The sequence below is a fragment of the Polyodon spathula genome, chromosome 17 (genome assembly GCF_017654505.1).
Source record: "Polyodon spathula isolate WHYD16114869_AA chromosome 17, ASM1765450v1, whole genome shotgun sequence".
In the NCBI taxonomy this organism is placed as follows: domain Eukaryota; kingdom Metazoa; phylum Chordata; class Actinopteri; order Acipenseriformes; family Polyodontidae; genus Polyodon; species Polyodon spathula.
The window spans coordinates 35,399,055-35,419,326 of NC_054550.1; the positions used below are offsets into that span (position 1 = coordinate 35,399,055).

General features: G+C 42.8%; 2 protein-coding genes across 2 annotated transcripts in view; one reads left to right on the forward strand and one right to left on the reverse strand.

Moving 5' to 3' along the window:
• LOC121329990 (nidogen-2-like) overlaps positions 1-2,111 on the reverse strand; it is a 28,060-nt gene extending 25,949 nt beyond the window's left edge. The window contains exon 1 of the mRNA XM_041276172.1: positions 1,563-2,111. Coding sequence (XP_041132106.1) covers positions 1,563-1,763 — 201 coding nt within the window. The 5' untranslated portion in view covers positions 1,764-2,111. The remainder of the gene's footprint in view (positions 1-1,562) is intronic.
• Positions 2,112-5,870: 3,759 nt separating this feature from the next.
• LOC121329507 (prostaglandin D2 receptor-like) lies at positions 5,871-12,620 on the forward strand. The gene is made up of 2 exons (XM_041275096.1): positions 5,871-7,116; positions 11,341-12,620. Exons 1-2 carry the CDS (start codon positions 6,319-6,321, stop codon positions 11,584-11,586), a joined length of 1,044 nt encoding a protein of 347 aa, XP_041131030.1. The 5' UTR covers positions 5,871-6,318; the 3' UTR covers positions 11,587-12,620.
• Positions 12,621-20,272: the final 7,652 nt, after the last annotated feature.

The following is a 20,272-nucleotide window of genomic DNA, read 5'->3' on the forward strand; positions in this document are numbered from 1 at the left end:
TGGAGTGGCATTGCTACAGGCTACAGGATCGTATCCTGGAGTGGCATTGTTACAGGCTACAGGATCGTATCCTGGAGTGGCATTGCTACAGGATCGTATCCTGGAGTGACATTGCTACAGGCTACAGGATCGTATCCTGGAGTGGCATTGTTACAGGCTACAGGATCGTATCCTGGAGTGGCATTGCTACAGGCTACAGGACCGAGGGGTTGAACACCCGGAACGTACAGTATCATTTTGAAATGTGACAGCATGCATGCATTTGATGTTTCCGTCAACCATCCTTGCAGTTATGTAGAAGACTGCAGCCAATTGATAAGACTCCTTTTACACAGCAGTCTGAGCTGTTCACGATTTACCTGGTGCTTAAAGGAACCAGGTAAACTGCTAAGCATAGGGAGTGTGATTTCTGTTCCCATATTGTGTCTGAGAGCTATCCGCAAACCCCCATGGTTGCACACGCCCAGCATTGCATTGCAGACCCTTATAAAACTCTCCCCCATGGTATATGGATATTTGCACGGTGAAGTTCCACTTTACCAAACTTTACCACTTTAATAGGAGTTCAGCGGCAGTTCACAAATGCTCAGGCTCGCCTATAGAGGATATTTGGTGTCAAAGCACAGCCGGGCGTTTACAGTAGCCAGCATTGTGATCGTCGCGGTTTTTTTTAAATTTATTTTTAAATTTTTTTATAGTAAATCAGGGTTTGAAAAAAAAGAAACAAAACTTCAATTGAAACTCATTTAAACTCTAAATCGCATTGGTCGGACGTGCCACATAGCAGCCTAATGCAGTGTAACGCGACATCAATCAAAGCTTCATGTGCTGGAATTGCGTGACTTTAAACGATGAAAACATCGATGGTAAAGAAAGCTCGGACTGTATTCTGGAGTCTTGATTACCTCCTTAAAGGATGCAGGGGGCACAACGTAAACCATTCAAAGCATGACCCGTAAAATCAAACATTCAAACCACAGACCATTGAAGACGCGCTCTGGGTGCATATCAGCAAAACAAACACTGCCGTGCGAGCTGTTGACATGGGCTCATAATGTGCGTGTGTGTGTGTGCGTGTGCGTGTGTGCGTGTGCGTGTGTGTGTACTATAGTACATTAGATGCGAGGATAGGAATCAGTAGACTATTGTATAATAATAATAATAATAATAATAATAATAATAATAATAATAATAATAATTATAATCACGTACCCGCTGGCGACTCGTCTTCCTTATATAAACATACACCGTATATACATTGCATTACAAACATGCTTTAATATTGCATGCATATCCCAGTGTAAACAACTCCAGAGGGATGCGTTAGTTATTCCTTCAGTAATGCACTGCACGAATGCATAGCTCTGTAACTGTGCTTTAAAACTCCCTAACAAAACATGTGTAGTAACGCCAAGCAGACCCTTGTGTTTCATTCTCAAGCACTAATGTCACCGCGCAGGTAAGAGCACAATTAAGAATGCGCTTTTGTGCAGTGATCATGCAGAACTGAATGGCAATGTTAACCGGTTCAACGCGGCGCTGCACTTACGGGAAGCACTTACGTAGAGCTCGCTGAACTTTGTCTCGTAGAAATACAGAGGTCTCTTCAATGTCAGCACTTCGGACGTCTCGTCATCCCCTTCTGGAAGAGCTGAATCTCCGCTGTGTGGTCCGTAAGGGAAGAGGTCTCGCCTTTCAATCGCAGTCACCAGGCAGAAAGTCCAGGACAGCTTTAGAAGGAAAACTGCCGCTTTGTCCCCCATCGTTTTTATTTAAATAATAATAATAATAATAATAATAATAATAATAATAATAATAATAATAATAATAATAATACAGTTATTGCATTTGGCTTAAATAAACTAAGCGGCTAAGAACAGTGTGGAGGGGTTTAAAGGCTAGCTCAAGGAGGACAGCTGTTGCCTAGCTAGCTGCGCGGCTGTGACTGGACCTCCACACTGAATATTGGGATTTCAAGCCAGAACCCACACCGCCTCTGGCCGACAGCAAGCCCGAGTGGGAGGGCTCAGGCTGCAAAGAGGGCGTTAACTGGTTAAGGGTCCTTTGATTGGCACTATGAAATCGACACTAAACCACAAGCCAACATCTGGTTCTCATTACACGTAAAAAAAAACCTGACTCTCAAAGCGGTTCTCGTAGCCCTCCTTCACTCCCTGCGCGTTTCTGCTGCCTGAACCGCACTGATCAAGCGGATAATAAAGCAGATTCGATGTACGGTATGGGTTAGCTTTGTAATATATGTGAGATTATTTCTCCAGGATCGCTGGTCGTGTTCGGTCAGTCCCAATTAGAAGCGCTCTTCATTATTCTGCTGGGATGTTGCAGTGTGGCCTCTCACCTCTGTTCTGACCAGGGCTGACTTCTATCTTTTTAATTATAACGGGGGGTCTGTTCAGGGTCACACGATAACCTCTGCTCCGGGGACGATTACAGGGGTGTTTGGAGTGAAACAGGCTGCCGCTCACTGCAGCCCGGCTCGACTGCTGCTGTTGCTTTAGTCTCACTTGTTACTTTATTCCCGGCTCGAAACTCTCGCACACGCAGCTCTGTTTCATTGTGCAGCGCAGGGGGCCTCTCTAAAGATGAATATTGATGGGTTTAAAACATCTCCTGTAATAAATACTACTACTACTAATTATTATTATTATTATTATTATTATTATTATTATTATTATTATTATTATTAATAGGCTGTAACGCCTGTTCAGATACACACGCACAGACACATACACACTGACACACAAACACTGACACACACACACACACACACACACACACTGACACACACAAAAAAAACGGGTTGCTCGTTTGGGGTTATGTATTCTTGCAAAAATGATCGACAGCTACGTTGGTAGATCGATAGATTGATTCCACGCCTTTAAGATGCTACACGTGTGAAATGAGTAGCCTGTTCAAATGAACGGTGCTTTTCGACAGGAAGCCTCTGACTGTACCTTGTAGCCCACAGCCCGTGTCGTTCACACACACAGCAGATCTGTATCCCTTATACTGAAGCTGCAGAGGCATCCTCCAGATCGACACACCAGCACAGTTCCTCTCATTTCCCAGGGGGAACAGGGTGACTGGATATCATAAAAAAAACAGTTTGGGAACGAGAAAAGGCCATTCGGCCCGTCAAGTCTCGTCCCTCGTTAGCACAGCATTGTCCCTGAATGGGGGAGACTCATTTAACAGCACAGAAGCGAGTCTTATTGGAAACGTTCCCCGTGTTTTAGATCCGACTACTTCAACCCTTGTTTTTCTCTCTGTGCTTTTTTCAATTTATCTTTTCTTTAGTGGTGACAAAACACGTCGCTCAAAAGGCTTTACTGCAATCGGGGTTACCCCCTACGGCTTTGGGGGGATGTGAGGGGTGAACCCCCCGCCGCTGTGTCTCAGCTGGGAGTTTTCAGAGCAGCGGGACTCCGGCTCCAGACTCTTCCTCAATGGAGGGACAGACACACGGCGCGGAGATTCGGGCGATACAGATTCCAGAGGCTGGGGAAAGCTGACAGCTTTGCGGAGAGCAGCTATCGGCACAAACCCAAGCGGCTGTTTCTCCAAACCTGGAACGACGATTCAGCCCGAGTGTGTCTCACCTAACCAAATCACAGTCACTGCTGTATAATGCAAATGTACCCCAAATAAACCCTTACTCTAAATCACATTGTTTTACTGACTCAGAAACAACTCTAGTGGATATCGTGTTGTACAATACATGCCCGTCGTGAAGCACTACTGCACGGAGGTGACCTCCAGTCCAGTCTGTTTGTCTTTTACACGCTCATTAATACCACAGAGAAGAATATAACGGGCGTGGCAGGAATATTGCTGTTAAGGTACGTGCCACTGCGCACACTATCTAAACCAGCGCAGATATACGCGTGTGATGCAGCCCGTTTGTTTTAGTTGGGACGATTGCGAAGTATTCAGATGTCATTAGTCTAGAACCTTCGCGTCTTCTCTGGAACTCGAATTCTGCTTGTGTTCTGCAGAGAACCATTCCCATACCGAACATGTACTAATTCTCACTAATACAACTAAATCTAATAACATTAACAAGGAGAAGAAGAATCCGCGTGGAAATACTCAGCTTTCTAGTGTTAGTGCTTCTCGTTTGCAATACTATACGTTAAAAAAAAAACAATACTAACGTCCACTGAGACAGTCCCTTTTAAAATGGGATTTATCGTTCTTTAAAGAAGGAATTTCCAGCCGCGCAGTATATGGGGCGACACCGCCCTCTGATGGCACTATCTATTATGTACCGGTTCTGTCTTTAGCACGATAATGCTTGAAAAACGTACCGTATGATGCTCCACTTCTAATCGATAAGGTTTTTTTTTACATGCTTTTGATCCTTTGTGTTATTTCAGTATATTTCGTATGAAAAGTACATTGCTCTTAGTTCCCTGCTTCGTGGTGTTGTAAGATAAACGATTAATTACAGCCATTAGAAGCACGAGTAAGTTCAAATGAATTCTTCAAAAGGTGCACCTGACTTATCACCTGAGAATTTGTTTGTTGCAACATTTTCAGTATGGAAACCAATGCGAACCAAACAGAACCTAGACTAGGGGTTCCGGAATCTGACGCATAGCATGCGGAACGAGTTTAGTGACACGCTTGCTGGATTTTGAACTGTGTAATTATAAGGTCCACAAGGTGGCGCCACAATCTAAGGCTGAAACTAAAATCATCTTGCGGTGGATCCGCTATCTGAAGTTCAGTCGGATATGCGTACTGTAGAATCAGTTCGGTAAACGGGAACAAATAATGGAAATGGAAATATACACGAACAACCAGAAGCAAATAGAAAAGGCTTTTTGAAAAGTGCATTCACCCCTTAGCAATTCACATTCCAAACAAGCAGTCTTCTTTTCTAAACAAGCAGCGTGAAGTTCCTGACAGAGCCGCGAGGTCTCGTACTGTAATCGGAACTGGCCGTGATCCTTGCAGAGTGCGCAGCTCTTCTGTATCAGGAACACGGAATGTGTGCTTCTCCTTACCTGGAACCATTAACCACCGAACCAAAACACGTGTGTGTTTAAACCAGTGAGTGGCCCTATTCCAGCTAAAACGGGTTTAACATTATAGACCAAACAAACGAACCTGAACCTAAAACTGAAATGTCTGTCTGTCTATCTATCTATCTATCTATCTGTCTGTCTGTCTCTCTGTCTGTCTGTCTGCCTGTCTATCTATAATATAGCAGTGTTGAGGAAGTCTGCTGTGTAGACAGTGTGTTGTGTGCTGTTAAGGGTGGTGATCTGGAGGAGTATCTGTGATGTGAATTGTTATGTGTCCACAGTATTTTATGTATTGTTTTGTTCACCTTGGGTGGATCTGAATTGATTTCCTGATAATATCTGTTTTATAAATATTGATTTTGTGTATTCTATTTAATTGTTAAATAAAGTTTTTTTCAAAAAGTAAAAAAAAAGTATCTATCTATCTATCTATCTATCTATCTATCTATCTATCTATCTATCTATCTATCTATCTATCTATCTATCTATCTATATATATATATATATATATATATATATATATATATATATATATTTAATATATATATTCGATATATAATATATGATATATATAATATATATATAATACACTGCAAACTAAACGCATGGAACAGATAACAAACACATTCATTTTAGTGCTCATTTGAATTGTATGTGTTTAAAATATGTAGCACAATATTTGTTTTAAAAATAGCCACACCCCTAAGGCTGATTTGACTAAACTATTTCGAAACCGAAATTTAACACTTTATCAGTGTTGTTGATTTAGTTTTTACTGAGCGGTTGTGAAAACACGGGTATTGACTCGTGATCTAGGGACCTGGTGCACTCTGTATCAGAAGTTCCTGTAGAATACACTGGTGCAGCCTCGCTATACCCCTCACGTCTCACTGCTGTCACACGCAGAACGATCAGGGGGGCAGTGGAAGCACAGCCCAGACCTTCCACCCGTCATAGCCGCCTCAAACTGCCTGCAGTCTGACACCGTTCCGGATGAGCAGAGAGCGGCTTGGCGCAAAGAGCTCTGGACAGGTGATCCGCGGTTCAGAGCCCTCATAGAAGAACATCATACGAGCAGAAACACAGCGATAATCAGAAGGAAAAAAAACGTAGAAGCAGAATAGCCACGGACTCATCAGACAATACCACTGCTCAGTTTTTATTGCTCATCTCCTGTGTTGTTTGTTTTTTCTCCCTAAAGCCTGCCTGTGTGAGCAGGTATAGGGTATCCACAGCCTCCTGTGAGCGCAGCACTTTCTGGAGAGGGATGAACGTGTCCAATTCTTCGGTAACAAGCCCAAATCTGACATCAATCGGTGAAAACAACAGCGTGGTCCCAAGCGCCGTGCTGTTCGCCATGGGGGTGGCGGGCAACGTCATCGCCTTGTGCATCTTATACCTGCACAAACACAATAGCAACCGCGTCTCCGTCTTCTACGTGCTGGTCACCGGCTTAGTCTGGACCGACTTGCTGGGGAAGCTGGTGATCAGCCCCATGGTCCTGGTCTGTTACAGTACAAGGCAGCCCGTGGGTGAAGGCATGCAGTGCAACGCGTTCGGCGCGCTCATGGTTTTCTTCGGCTTGTGTTCAATGTTCATCCTGCTTGCAATGGCTGTGGAGTGCTGGCTCTCCATCGGGCACCCCTATTTTTACCAGCGGCATGTGACCCGCAGGAAGGCGCTTCTGATGTTCCCGTTCATCTACCTGTTTTGCCTGCTGTTCTGCGTCTTGCCGCTGATCCTATGGAGTGAGTTCGGCAGGTACAAATCCTATTTCCCGCGTACCTGGTGCTACATCGACATGAACCGGCCGCATCACGTGTACTCGGTGCTGTTCGGAACACTGACGGGGCTGCTCATCCTCTTGATCGTGGCGTTCAACCTCTCGGTGATGATCAGCCTCCTGAAAATGTATAAACTGTCCAGCAAACAGAAAATACGGCGCGGCTCTTTCGAGAGAGCCGAGAACCAGGGTGCCCACAACGGCCACGCCGAGGAGATAGACCACCTTGTCCTGCTGGCGCTCATGACCTTCATCTTTATAATCTGCTCAGTCCCCGTCACTGTAAGTACTGCAGTTTACATCGGTGTCACCCTCTTTACACCATTTCAGTGTTTCAATAGCCCAAACACAAACATTTCAGCTCATGCTTTTCAACTGCCGTTGCAAACAGAAAGTTTCGCCCGGTTTCAGCTCTGCGCACTAGCTCGTGTTGCACGCATTGGGTCTTCTACGCGCTGTAGTGCTTGCAAAGTGCATTAAACTTCTAAAGTGATATCGTCGCAGTTACAACAATAACTCGTGCTAGCCTGTTATCCCTGTTCTTTTAAGAGGATCTTTGGATCATTTTTTTTTTATTATTTTCTTGACTGTTTTATCCTATAGATCGATTCCAAAATTATTGATATTCAAGATTTTTTTTCCATAGCCTATAGATTTTTTTATATTCATTTTATGCATCAATAAGTTCCACCCGAAGCCCAATCGTTTTTATTTTTTTTTTCATTTTCAATTAGCAAGGAGGGCGATACAAGTTGTTCCTTAATTTGGCACCAATCTGTCACCATACACACCCCAGCCTCCTAGGCTGTAATAATATAAGCTCTCGGTGCTATCGTAGTTCTTTCCGGGACAGTGCGGCTATAGCTGCACTGTGAGGAGAAGACATTGTATTATTCAGTAAAACAAAACAAAAACTTCCACGGTAGCTGCTTAATTGTTTATGTTTTGTTTTGTTGTTGTTGATGAAAATGGTGCATATTTATACAGTTAATCGTAAACAATACAGATGCGGTGAATCCTCTGTTTTATTTCTTATTCAAGTTCTGTCTTCCTGCATTAGGACAAGCCTCCATAAAGCACGCATTGTAATAACACGATTCATCTTGAGATCCATTAACTGCGCTCTCTGATCTGGGACTTTCCTAGTATAAGGTTTCACAATGAATTCATCTCATTATTATTATTATTATTATTATTATTATTATTATTATTATTATTATTATTATTATTATTAATGCCCTCATAACTTTGTTAATCCAAAATTACAATCTAAAAATACATACAATTTCCTTTCTTTTTTATTTTATTTGATGTTTATTTGTATATTAAGAAACACATACGTACACATATACACGGAGAATGTAAGAAGGATCAGGTAGAGAGTGTGTAACGCGGGGTTATGGTTACCAGCTGGACAGTTAAGATCTCTTACACACCCTAGTTACTACCAACAAAGGGAAGGAATAGACAGCGCGACAGAAATACAAATCTATATTAAAACCTCCATCAGATCAGCGGATGTATCATGCCGTGCTCAGCCAAGTCCTGCTAAAGCTTGGGAAGATAAATAGTGAAGCTTTAAAAAGTTTGTATTTAAAAAAAAAAATGAAGAAAGCAATGACCTCCCCCCGAATATTGCACAGGAAACACTGTCAGAATGTGGTAGGAGTTCCCAAAACTTGACCTGTGTAATGTCAGAAAATAATACGCTATAATACCACAAAATAACACGATGCCTGGTTCGTGTTCTCTATTGATATTGGGGCCTGTTAGGATCGCTCTAAATCTACTTGTATCCAGTTGGTGTTTCCAGCAGGGTTACCGCTCCAGTGAGACAACGGCGAAAGCACCGCGGTACACCTTTAACTAGCTCTGAACTTGGCATGCATGCATTCGTTACATCGCTGTCTGCATCTACTGCCGCACATAAAGATTCATGTCTAGAGATATCTGTGCTTCGGTCACCTACTCCCCAGTATTGCTTTTTTTGGTTTGAAGCGAAGTATACCATTCAAATCCATTAAAGGGCAATAGCTGGATACAAGCAAGCAAAAAATAGTGTGGTTAGAATATGAGGAGCAAACCCCTAATGAAACTGCCGGTGCGTCTTTTGAAGTCTGGATTCATCTCTCTTTTCAGCAATCTTTTTTTTCAAATCGGTGTGTCTCTTTTAAACAGCTAGGCGGGACAGTTGTGAGCTGTCCCTGGCTGTCCTGTTTAACCCTGTGTCCTTTATTTAACGTGTCCCTTGTTCAATAAATAAAATCGGATCATCTGTCTGCTACAATTGGCGGCGCACGGGCCAAATCCGGCCAGCGAGAGCCTTCAGTCTGGCCTGTCGGATGTCAGCTGCAGTGCACCAACTGGGTGGTTTTTCCGTGGCTGTTTTTAATTACGTTTTACGGGGAAATGACTTTAATTTATGGGGCTTTAATGTGAGACAACTCATTTAGGCTTTTAAATCGTCTAAGTCTTTACTTTCTAATTAAACGCAGAACGAAGAACGCCAAAATAAGACCCCCACATTTTTATAAGTGCCTATCTGTATTAACGTTGATACAATTACGAGTAGTGAGTGTAATAAAGTGTATCCTCATTTATTATTATTTTTAATTATAGATTTGTCGCTTATTAAAATGTTGCACCCTCGTTTGCAGTTTCTTGGCTCTGCACCAAAACACGCACATTATACCCATTCACTACTAAATAACTAGCAGGGATCCATCGAATTATTAAAGAGAAAACACAGAACAACAACAATCCTAAATATAATAATAATGTTCAAGTTATATTTACTAACCCCTAAAAAGGAAATATTTAATATATTAGAAAGCTACTTGTTCACAGTTAATAAACAAAAAATGACCCCTTAAAACTAGCGTTTCTCGTGGCAAATCACACTGTGGATTATTATCTGAGATCGTCAAAGACATTGTGACAAACTGCACCGATCTCAGAGCCATCCCGCTGCATAGAACTCAGTTCACAGCAGTGATCAATGCAGTCCGGGAGTCGTGCTTTTCAATTGTTTTATTTTTTATTATGGTTTCTTTCGGGAAGAAGTGAAGTAGGCAGGTTTTTGTAAAAGTATTTCATTACAATTGCTAGTTGCAGACACGCAGGGCTGGAAGGTCGCCGCTATCTACAGGGTAAGCTATTTATATCCCCTAACAAGCAAAATTTATTAATAACATGCCATAATATAATACAGGAACACCTGATCAGTGCACTTTATCTGGTAACTCATAACCCTCCCTTCATTCAGTGCACTTCAGTGTGGTCACACTCTCGGCACGCCATTCCCATTCGCGCAAGCACACTCCATAACGTCCAGTGGTTTTTTTATGCTTCTATCTTTCCCTAAGGTTGCTGTCTCCTCCTGCCCCACCCTATTTTCAAAAACAGGGGCTGAAACAAATGTTTCTTCCATTAACAAATCTCTGCTACTTCTCATATTTAATGCAGTTGCTGGAGATTTCTGGGGGCGGTCTGTACAGATTCCCATCGGTTGATAGATTTTTGTTACTTCATTTCAAATTCCCATCAGGGCATAGATGTTTGTGTTATTTCATTCCATTTCATCAAAGCTGCTCTTCTACACAGCGCAAGACATTCTGCACAACGGCATAAAGTCAGGGTGTGAGAAATGAAAAGCGCTTCGAATCGAAGCTCTAGATCACTAAGAGAGGCAGTCCCCAGCTCACACATTCTCCCAGCTAGCCTTGCCTTTCCCTTTGACTTTGTGAGGCAGCAGCAGGAGGCCAGATTCATGACCCTACAACAGCAACAGCAAACAAATATATATACTGTATAGGGGCATGCTGCAGAGGTGGAGTCACGAAAGCAGGTTTGTGAGAAGTTGGTGGAAAGAGAGGTCTGGCTTGACAGACAGCAGGGAGCGGGGGCAGTGGGTTTGAGTAGCTCAGTGGTTAGATAAAGTGCTGGGCTGCAGGGGGCCTGATCGCTAAGTGGGTAGCAGCGGTGAGGAGATGTTCAGGCATAATATTGATTAAAAACTGAATAAGTCTGCAGTGAAGTGCTTCAGCAGAGGGCTGAATGAGTGCAGTGAAGTGTTTCAGCAGAGGGCTGAATGAGTGCAGTGAAGTGCTTCAGCAGAGGGCTGAATGAGTCTGCAGTGAAGTGCTTCAGCAGAGGGCTGAATGAGTCTGCAGTGAAGTGTTTCAGCAGAGGGCTGAATGAGTGCAGTGAAGTGCTTCAGCAGAGGGCTGAATGAGTCTGCAGTGAAGTGTTTCAGCAGAGGGCTGAATGAGTGCAGTGAAGTGCTTCAGCAGAGGGCTGAATGAGTGCAGTGATGTGCTTCAGCAGAGGGCTGAATGAGTGCAGTGAAGTGCTTCAGCAGAGGGCTGAATGAGTGCAGTGATGTGCTTCAGCAGAGGGCTGAATGAGTGCAGTGAAGTGCTTCAGCAGAGGGCTGAATGAGTCTGCAGTGCAGAGGGCTGAATGAGTCTGGCATTCAGAGACCGTGTTTCTTTCTTTCTTTGACAGGTGCGCACATACATTGGAGCATTCTCCCAAGCAAGCGAGGACAATGAAGCCAAGGACCTGATGGCACTGCGGTTCCTCTCGGTGAACTCCATCGTGGATCCCTGGGTCTTCATCATCTTCCGCACCTCGCTCTTCCGGACAATGGTTCACAAGCTGTACGACAAGCTTTGCCACACCAGGGCCAGGCACAGCATGCAGCAGGAAACTCCGGACAAGGCAGTGCAGCAACAGGACCTGGCTGCCTAGCGCAGCATCTGGGAAACTCAGAGGGTTTATTGAAATGACATAACTGGGAACGAGAGCTGTGGTTTTCAATGGTGCCCTGACTGGACGTTGTGACATCCATTGCAGGACCGCCATGCCTCTCACACCAGAGTCACCTTCTTCCTGACGAGTGACTTGTATGCGGATCACAGCTATCTTCTGAAGGTGTTGTTCTTATTCTAGAGCTGACTTGCTGTTTCATCTGTGGAACCACTCGGAGAGCAGGTGTGCGGTACTGTAGACAATGAAGATACAAACACAGCACTACTGTATTAGACTTTGAGGCTTGGTCACTATGAATCTCTTTATATGGCTGAAGTTTAATCATAAACCTCAATAACATGGCTGTCATTGTTAGAAAACATGTCTGTATTGGGCTGCTTCAGTACAACAAAGCTAATGCTGAACTTAGATTCAGAACACTAATGGCACCATTCTGAAGGCACATTTCAGAGAGGTACTCTAAGTATATAAGGGTACCTAGTTTTGTAAGAAAACTTTGGTGCATATTTGTAAAGCGTTTCTTCAAGTCTTTAAGCTGTAACACTTTATAACCCATTTGCCTTCATTACCCATTTATTAATTCAGTGCATGTCAGCAAACGGCCAGCAGATCAGCAATAAGGGTGCTAAGTGTTTATTAAGACTTGCATTGGCAGTTTCCAGTTCCAGCAGATATCTGCTGTAATCTGTGTAAAACGTGCTATTAAGCTCTTTAATAATACTGATGTTGTTAACTTCAATAAAAGAGTAATAGAGGCAAATGAAATTACTGGGGTTAACCCTCTGTGTGCTCTGGTAACAGTGGTTCCATCAAGGACCAGGCAGGAGAGTCTTTCCATGAGCTGATTAGGGGAACGGCCACTGAAGAGTGCTGAGCTCCACTAAAACCCCACACCTGACAGGAGAAAGCACTAGGGAAGCAATTGGAAGTCTTGAACTTAAAATAGATTTAAAGTAAACCCAGCACTTTATCTAACCACTGAGCTCCTCAAACCCACTGCTTCCAACACTGCAGCCCAGCACTTTATCTAACCACTGAGCTCCTCAAACCCACTGCTTCCAACACTGCAGCCCAGCACTTTATCTAACCACTGAGCTCCTCAAACCCAATTGGGGTAGCTTCCACTGCAGACACTGAGCCAGTATTACCAACCATATTAAAAATAGTGTGACAATCAAAAAAGACAACGCGTGACACAACCCTTACCAAACATGCCCAATTCCTCTCCTTATATCTAGGTCACCATAGCTTGCCAGCACATAAACGCAAATTAATTTCACAGTGCACTATTTCCTGTGGTCGTTTCCTTTGCCAGCACTCCTGGTAGACACACCACTCACCCTGTAGATTACAATAGAGGAACGTTAAGGATTCTGGACATTAATGGCACTTTAGATATGTTTTGTGCATGGTACTGACTGGTATTGTATTGCATTGTATTGAATTGTATGGTATTGTACTGTATTAAAAAAGGAACAGATTCACAACAGGCAGTTTCGCCAGTGCAAAAACGACATGTTCATGTTACAGAACTTAGTGGGAGGCATGGTCCTTTAAGGGCTGCTTGCTGCTTTTCTGTATCATTTAACTGACAGCTTTTCAGTTTAAAAGTAATCTGGCGCAAGCTTCAAATGCTTTGTGAATGTGACCCCCTTCGGTGTAAAATAATGACTGTGCATGTGAAAGGGATTGGAGTTATGATGCAGATACATCTCCTCTCATATCGTTATGTGTTGCTTTAATAACGCTGCTGATACAGGCTCTGTATGTCATTGCATGCAAGTGTGAAGAGCAAGTGCAGCCAGGCCTGTCCGTGGCATTGCTCAAGTGCAGCCTGTGTGGCATGTATGTAAATGTGGTTAGCTGTGGTGCATCATGTGACTTTATTGTGTGCCCTCAATGTATAGAGGTTTTACTAAATGTAAATAAATAAATCCATACAGATATACTGTAAATATATATACTTGTAAGCGTAATGTGTCAGAGAAATGTTGTTTTCACATGCCCTTAGCCATGTGAAAACATGACAATGTGATGTTTAGCACAGAACAGCTGGAGATGTACAGTCAAGGCCTATTCTATTCAAAGCAGTCTTGATTACTTGATGCATCCTATTGTCCTATAGAATGTGTGTTGAAAGAAGGCGAGAGAGAGCACCTTGTGATTAATCAACATGAGCCTAATGCACGCACACAGAAAGGCTGACAGCAACACTCTCCACCAACCACGACTGCACACACAGGCACCGAGACAGCACTGCTCTGGGGCGCAAGCACTCGTGGGGGGTGGGGGGTGGGGGAGCTAAGCTCACCCCTCGACAGGCTAATAAAGGTGATTCATGATCTGTCATGTTAAAAACGTTGCCCTGAAATCAAATGAAAATAAAAAACAGTAGTGTGGAGGCTTCACAATCCCAGCTATTGTAGCTGTTAAAAAGCTAAACATTAAAGACGGTACATTAAATCACAGCTAAGTAAAATGAACAAGTGGCCCCTATGCACTGTATGCACAATGAAACACGTTTGAGAACCAAACAGAGAGACGACTTCATATTTTGCCCACTGCTGTAGATTTCCGTCTTCAGCACTTTGGTTTATGTGCTGTTTGGGACAAACACTCTGCAGGATATAACCCTAACCCTAAACCTAACGCACCTAACCCTAACCCTAACCCTAACCCTAACCCTAACCCTAACCCTAACCCTAACCCTAACCCTAACCCTAACCCTAACCCTAACTCTAACCCTAACCCTAACCCTAACCCTAACCCTAACCCTAACCCTAACCCTAACCCTAACCCTAACCCTAACCCTAACCCTAACCCTAACCCTAACCCTAACCCTAACTCTAAATCTAACTCTAACCCTAACCCTAACCCTAATATTAATCCTAACCCTAATCCTAACCCTAACCCTAACCCTAATCCTATCCCTAACCATAACCCTAACGCTAATCCTAACTCTAAACCTAACCCTCTTCTGATACAATTGTGTATTTACATATATTGTGCAAAAAGATGTGGACATTAAGTGCATTGTAGCTATGCAGAATAACATTGTAATGATGTGAAAGTACACATGAACTTACTCACTAACAAAGGATTTAGAGACACACCCGGATTCTCAATGCCTGAGTGATTATTTTTCCAGATGTTATTAGGAGGCCGGGCTTGGTACTATTTTTAATATTTCAACATCAACACCACCATGCAGCTCAACTGAAGAGACCCCAGGGAGTGGAGAATATGGCAACTGGAGGCCAGGTTTTTATTGGTATACAGCACTGTAAAAGTATTCTCCAATCAGTAATCCCGGCAAAGAATCATTTTTGCCAGGTCTCTCTTTCCCAGCTAATTTAAATATTGTTTGTTTTGTGTGTGCAACATCCTGGAAGGATTGCTTACGGCTCTGACAAAGGATGATTATTGAAATCCACATTCCACTGAATGTAAATGAGTGTGACTCAGAAATAACTACGCAGGAGCAAGCACACAGTACGGTTTACTGTTCCATTCAACTGGAGTCAATACAAATTCATACATCACACCAACATTCAATTATAAACCTGATGCAACATGGAACACTGTCTCAGCCAATCAAGATGCAGCATGTCCTTAAACAAACAGCATGTTTTAATCCAGCAATATCAATCTGCTTTAATAAAACGATGAGCAGAGTATTCTATTGGAGATTAGGATTGGGGGCGGGGGGCAGACAGGAGGCTGTGTGGCTCATCTTCCACAAGCTTCACAGCTTTCACTGGCATGTCAAAAATCAGAGGAGTGAACCCTTCCCAAAGCGCCATTCAGTATGAGGCTTCTCAACCTGCACTGCAAGAGACTGGCATTCAGACACCCAGCACTGAAATGGGAAACTTTATTTAGCTGTGCAAATGTAATAACTGCTTGTTTCCTTAATGTGTCATCTGTGTTGTTCCATAAGCTGCTTCTTTGTCTGCTCACAAGCTCGTCTCGTTAACAGAGGACCCGAAGGCACTGAACTATTAAGACCTTAATACAAAAAGTGCAAGCTGTGAGCTGAGCAGTCATTTCCTGGTAAATACCTGATAAAATATCTTGGCTGAGATGTCAATTCATTACAACAGCCCTGAACAACACATTCAACGCTGTCGCTGCTCACTCGCTTCCTCTGTTGAAGGTCTTTGTGCCTCCTTGCTTGTATTTTATATTCCTGTTTGGATTCTGCAGCTGTTTCAGAGGCAGCACTATAAGATGAAAAGTTTCTGTTACTTCCAGGTGTGCTGTAGGTTAATCTCACTTCAGTGGTACAGCTACAATCAGACCTCCAGCTGTTTATTAATAGTGTTGAATTTGAAATATTTGCACATTATGAAAATAATAACATCAAAATAATCAATCAAACAGGAGGAGAACCAAAATATTCTCAGCACAAAAAGGGGGAGGTGGTGGAGCAGTGATAATGTAATTGATTTCAAAGCATTAGTAAGGAAAGGGGGGGGGGGACGCTGGATAATGTTAATAAAAATTATCTGAGGTTAGAGAATAGATTTCAGAGCTGGATAGTAACCATTTAAAGGGAGGGGGCAGTGGTGAGAGGCAAGAAGACAGTTTAAATAAAGTTAATAAGAGGCAAGAGGACAGTTTATATAAAGTTAATAAGAGGCAAGAGGACAGTTTAAATAAAGTTAATAAGAGGCAAGAGGACAGTTTAAATAAAGTTAATAAGAGGCAAGAGGACAGTTTAAATAAGGTTAATAAGATAAAGTGTTTGTCTAAGAATGCACTTTGTGTGTGAGTGACAGAAAGCCAAGGTAGCTGTTGAATTATTATTTGATCATGCAGTTTGTATTAATGGCCTCTAGATGGTGTGAGAGAGCAGTTCACAGCCAGGACAAGCTCTTCCCTGCCAGCACGTTTGTGTTGCCAGGTGTAGTCAACCCAGCATTCGAAAAACACTCCTTGAAACAGATGTGTGCATTTGTGACTGTCAAAGAAGACTGCTAGAATAATAAGATTAGTGTTTTACAAAAGAGTTTAATGCGCTGCCAGAGGCAATACATGCTCATCACAACTCTGCTCTCAGAACATGAGTAATGTAAAATGTGAGTATACTACTACTACTATTATTATTATTATTATTATTATTATTATTATTATTATTATTATTATTATATGGGTCAGAATACATTATCACACAATAATATCTGCATTTTATCACATTTATAATATCTGTTTGAATCTCTGTAATCTGGCTTCCGGCTGCATCACAGTACTGACACTGCTCTGCTCCAGATTGTAAACGATCTCCTGCTCAATGCTGGTGCTGCTGCTTCCTCTGTTCTTGTCCTCCTTGACCTAACTGCTGCTTTTGATACCATAGATCATAGCATTCTTCTTGACCGCCTTCAGAAGTATGCTGGGATCTCTGGAGCCTGGCTCTCCTCTTACCTATCTGGACGCATGCAGTCTGTCTTCTGTGATTGCTGATGCAAACCCGGTCACTTGCGGTGTCTCTCAAGGGTCTGTTCTTGGGCCTCTTCTCTTCAACATCTCCATGCTTCCCTTGGGTTACCTCATCTGCCAACACAGCCTCATGTTTCACTCCTCTGCTGACGACACCCAGCTCTACCTCAAACTAGACCCTGCAAGTCCCTCTGCCATGGTCCGGCTCTCAGCTTGCATCAGTACAGTATGTAACAAATTGTATTGTGGTAAGACTTATGTTTTGCATTGCATACCACTACCTCTACCATAGCAAAATAAGCCATGAATGAGCACTTTGACAGGGTCTATATAAATTCATGCTGCCAATAGCTTCACTTTGCCCCACTGTTACTCTTCACTTTGCACAGCTATGCTTTCCTGACTATGTGGCCCCTTTGGTAAGCATCACATCTTTATATGTCTGGCCCCTTTATTCTATCTTGACTGGTTTTGCTTTACAGCTAGTTGACAATCTGCCCAGGTTTGCAGTGGCAGCTCTGGATCCCAGAAACTCACTAAAAGGGTTTCTGACTGGAGAGTGAACTGCGACTGGCCGGCAGTGTGCACGTTTTGAGCTGTGTGATTCATGTAGTACGGGATTGCAGTCCTCAGACTCCGTTCATTACACATGTCTGGTTTATATTTAGTTCTTTACACAAGCATTTCTGTACATTACTTCAAATCCAACCTTGACAGAAATGAATGAAATGAATCCCTATGACGGAGTAAGGGTGGTGTCACTGGTGGGAATATGGGAACTGCTAGCAGACAGGACCCACCAGCTGAGTTTCAAATGCAAGCCCACAATATTGTCACTGATCTTATTCTTGTGATATAAACATGTACATGGAAAATGGAAAATTACCTATATGGTAACAGTATCCTGGGAGACAGTCAACATGGTTTTAGGAAAGGGAGATCGTGTCTAACTAACCTGCTTAATTTTTTTGAGGATGCAACATCGACAATGGATAATTGCAAAGCATATGACATGGTTTATATAGATTTCCAGAAAGCTTTTGACAAAGTCCTGCATAAAAGATTAATTCTCAAACTGAACGCAGTAGGGATTCAAGGAAACGCATGCACATGTATTAGGGAGTGGTTGACATGTAGAAAACAGAAAGTACTGATTAGAGGAGAAACCTCAGAATGGAGTGTGGTAACCAGTGGAGTACCACAGGGATCAGTATTAGGTCCTCTGCTATTCCTAATCTACATTAATGATTTAGATTCTGGTATAGTAAGCAAACTTGTTAAAGTTGCAGACGACCAAAAAAGAGTGGCAAACACTGTTGCAGCAGCAAAGGTCATTCAAAATGATCTAGACAAGATTCAGAACTGGGCAGACACATGGCAAATTACATTTAATAGAGAAAAGTGCACGCAGGAAATAAAAATGTGCTTTATAAATATCATATGGGAGATACTGAAATTGAAGAAGGAATCTATGAAAAAGACCTAGGAGTTTTTGTTGACTCGGAAATCTAGACAATGTGGGGAAGCTATAAAAAAAGGCCAACAAGATGCTTGGATACATTGTGAAAAGTGTTGAATTTAAATCAAGGGAAGTAATGTTAAAACTGTACAATGCATTAGTAAGACCTCATCTAGAACATTGTGTTCAGTTCTGGTCAAATCGCTACAAAAAGGATATTGCTGCTCTAGAAAGAATGCAAAGTGACCAGAATTATTCCGGGTTTAAAAGGCATGTCATATGCAGACAGGCTAAAAGAATTGAATCTATTCAGTCTTGAATAAAGAAGACTACATGGTGATTTGATTCAAGCATTCAAAATTCTAAAAGGTATTGACAATGTCGACCCAAGGGACTTTTTCGACCTGAAAAAAGAAACAAGGACCAGGGGTCACAAATGGAGATTAGACAGAGGGGCATTCAGAACACAAAATAGATACACTTTTTTAAACAGAGAAAAAAGTGAGGGCCGGGAACCAACTCCCCACTTGTTGAAGTCGACACCCTGGGGTCCTTCAAGAATTCTGGGATCAATAAGCTACTAACAACCAAATGAGCAAGATAGGCTGAATGGCCTCCCCTCGTTTGTAAACTTTCTTATGTTCTTATATACAGTGAAGCTGTGGTTTCTGTTCCAGTCAGAGAAGAGAAACAGCAACAGCAGCAAGTGCACTGTGGTTTTTCACAGGCAGGTTCTGTGACTCCATGTAATTTGCAGTAATTAAGTACTACCTAATTCAAGTAAATCATTCACTTAGTGTGAAGAAACAGAAGAGTTTGTTTTCAAATGATTGCTGGTCCTTTTGCACAGCATTCTCTCAGGACCAGGAGAGAGGTTACAGAACAGGTGTGCAATAACTACCTGAACCAGGGTCATTCTCTCAGGACCAGGAGAGAGGTTACAGAACAGGTGTGCAATAACTACCTGAACCAGGGTCATTCTCTCAGGACCAGGAGAGAGGTTACAGAACAGGTGTGCAATAACTACCTGAACCAGGGTCATTCTCTCAGGACCAGGAGAGAGGTTACAGAACAGGTGTGCAATAACTACCTGAACCAGGGTCATTCTCTCAGGACCAGGAGAGAGGTTACAGAACAGGTGTGCAATAACTACCTGAACCAGGGTCATTCTCTCAGGACCAGGAGAGAGGTTACAGAACAGGTGTGCAATAACTACCTGAACCAGGGTCATTCTCTCAGGACCAGGAGAGAGGTTACAGAACAGGTGTGCAATAACTACCTGAACCAGGGTCATTCTCTCAGAAGCAGGGAGCGTGCTCTTCAGTTCACTGGCAGTACACTCAGTTTACATCACTGTATATCAATGAATATTTTATTGAACCTGCTAAACAGCACGGTTTTACTCACATACATAACGTGCAGAACATGCCACCGGCAGGACTGAGGCGTGCAATCCTGACAATGAGGGATCTGGCAGTGATAACAACAGCTTATTCTCCAGGGCAGAGCAGCTGCTGTATTATAATAATCACAATTAGTAAGGACTTTCCTGCCTGCTCTCATTGCTCAGTAGAGCCAAAGCCTCATAACTAGTTCAACTGCAGCACCCCTGTACAGTATGAAAGCTATCTCTGAACAGATGCTGTGTGGCTTGTGAGGAAGTGGGCAGCTAGTCAGAGGCATACTGGATGATATTAGCTGCTCCCTGCATAAACCTGCGGTGAAATTCTGTAAGGCCTGAGGCATAGGTGTAGAAAGACAGGC

What these genes read in the sequence shown, in the direction of transcription:
- LOC121329507 (XM_041275096.1), top strand. Translation starts at nt 6,319, where the DNA reads ATGAACGTGTCCAATTCTTCGGTAACAAGCCCAAATCTGACATCAATC. An exon ending in TCTGCTCAGTCCCCGTCACT is followed by an intron (nt 7,117 to 11,340) that starts GTAAGTACTGCA and finishes TTTCTTTGACAG; the next exon opens with GTGCGCACATACATTGGAGC.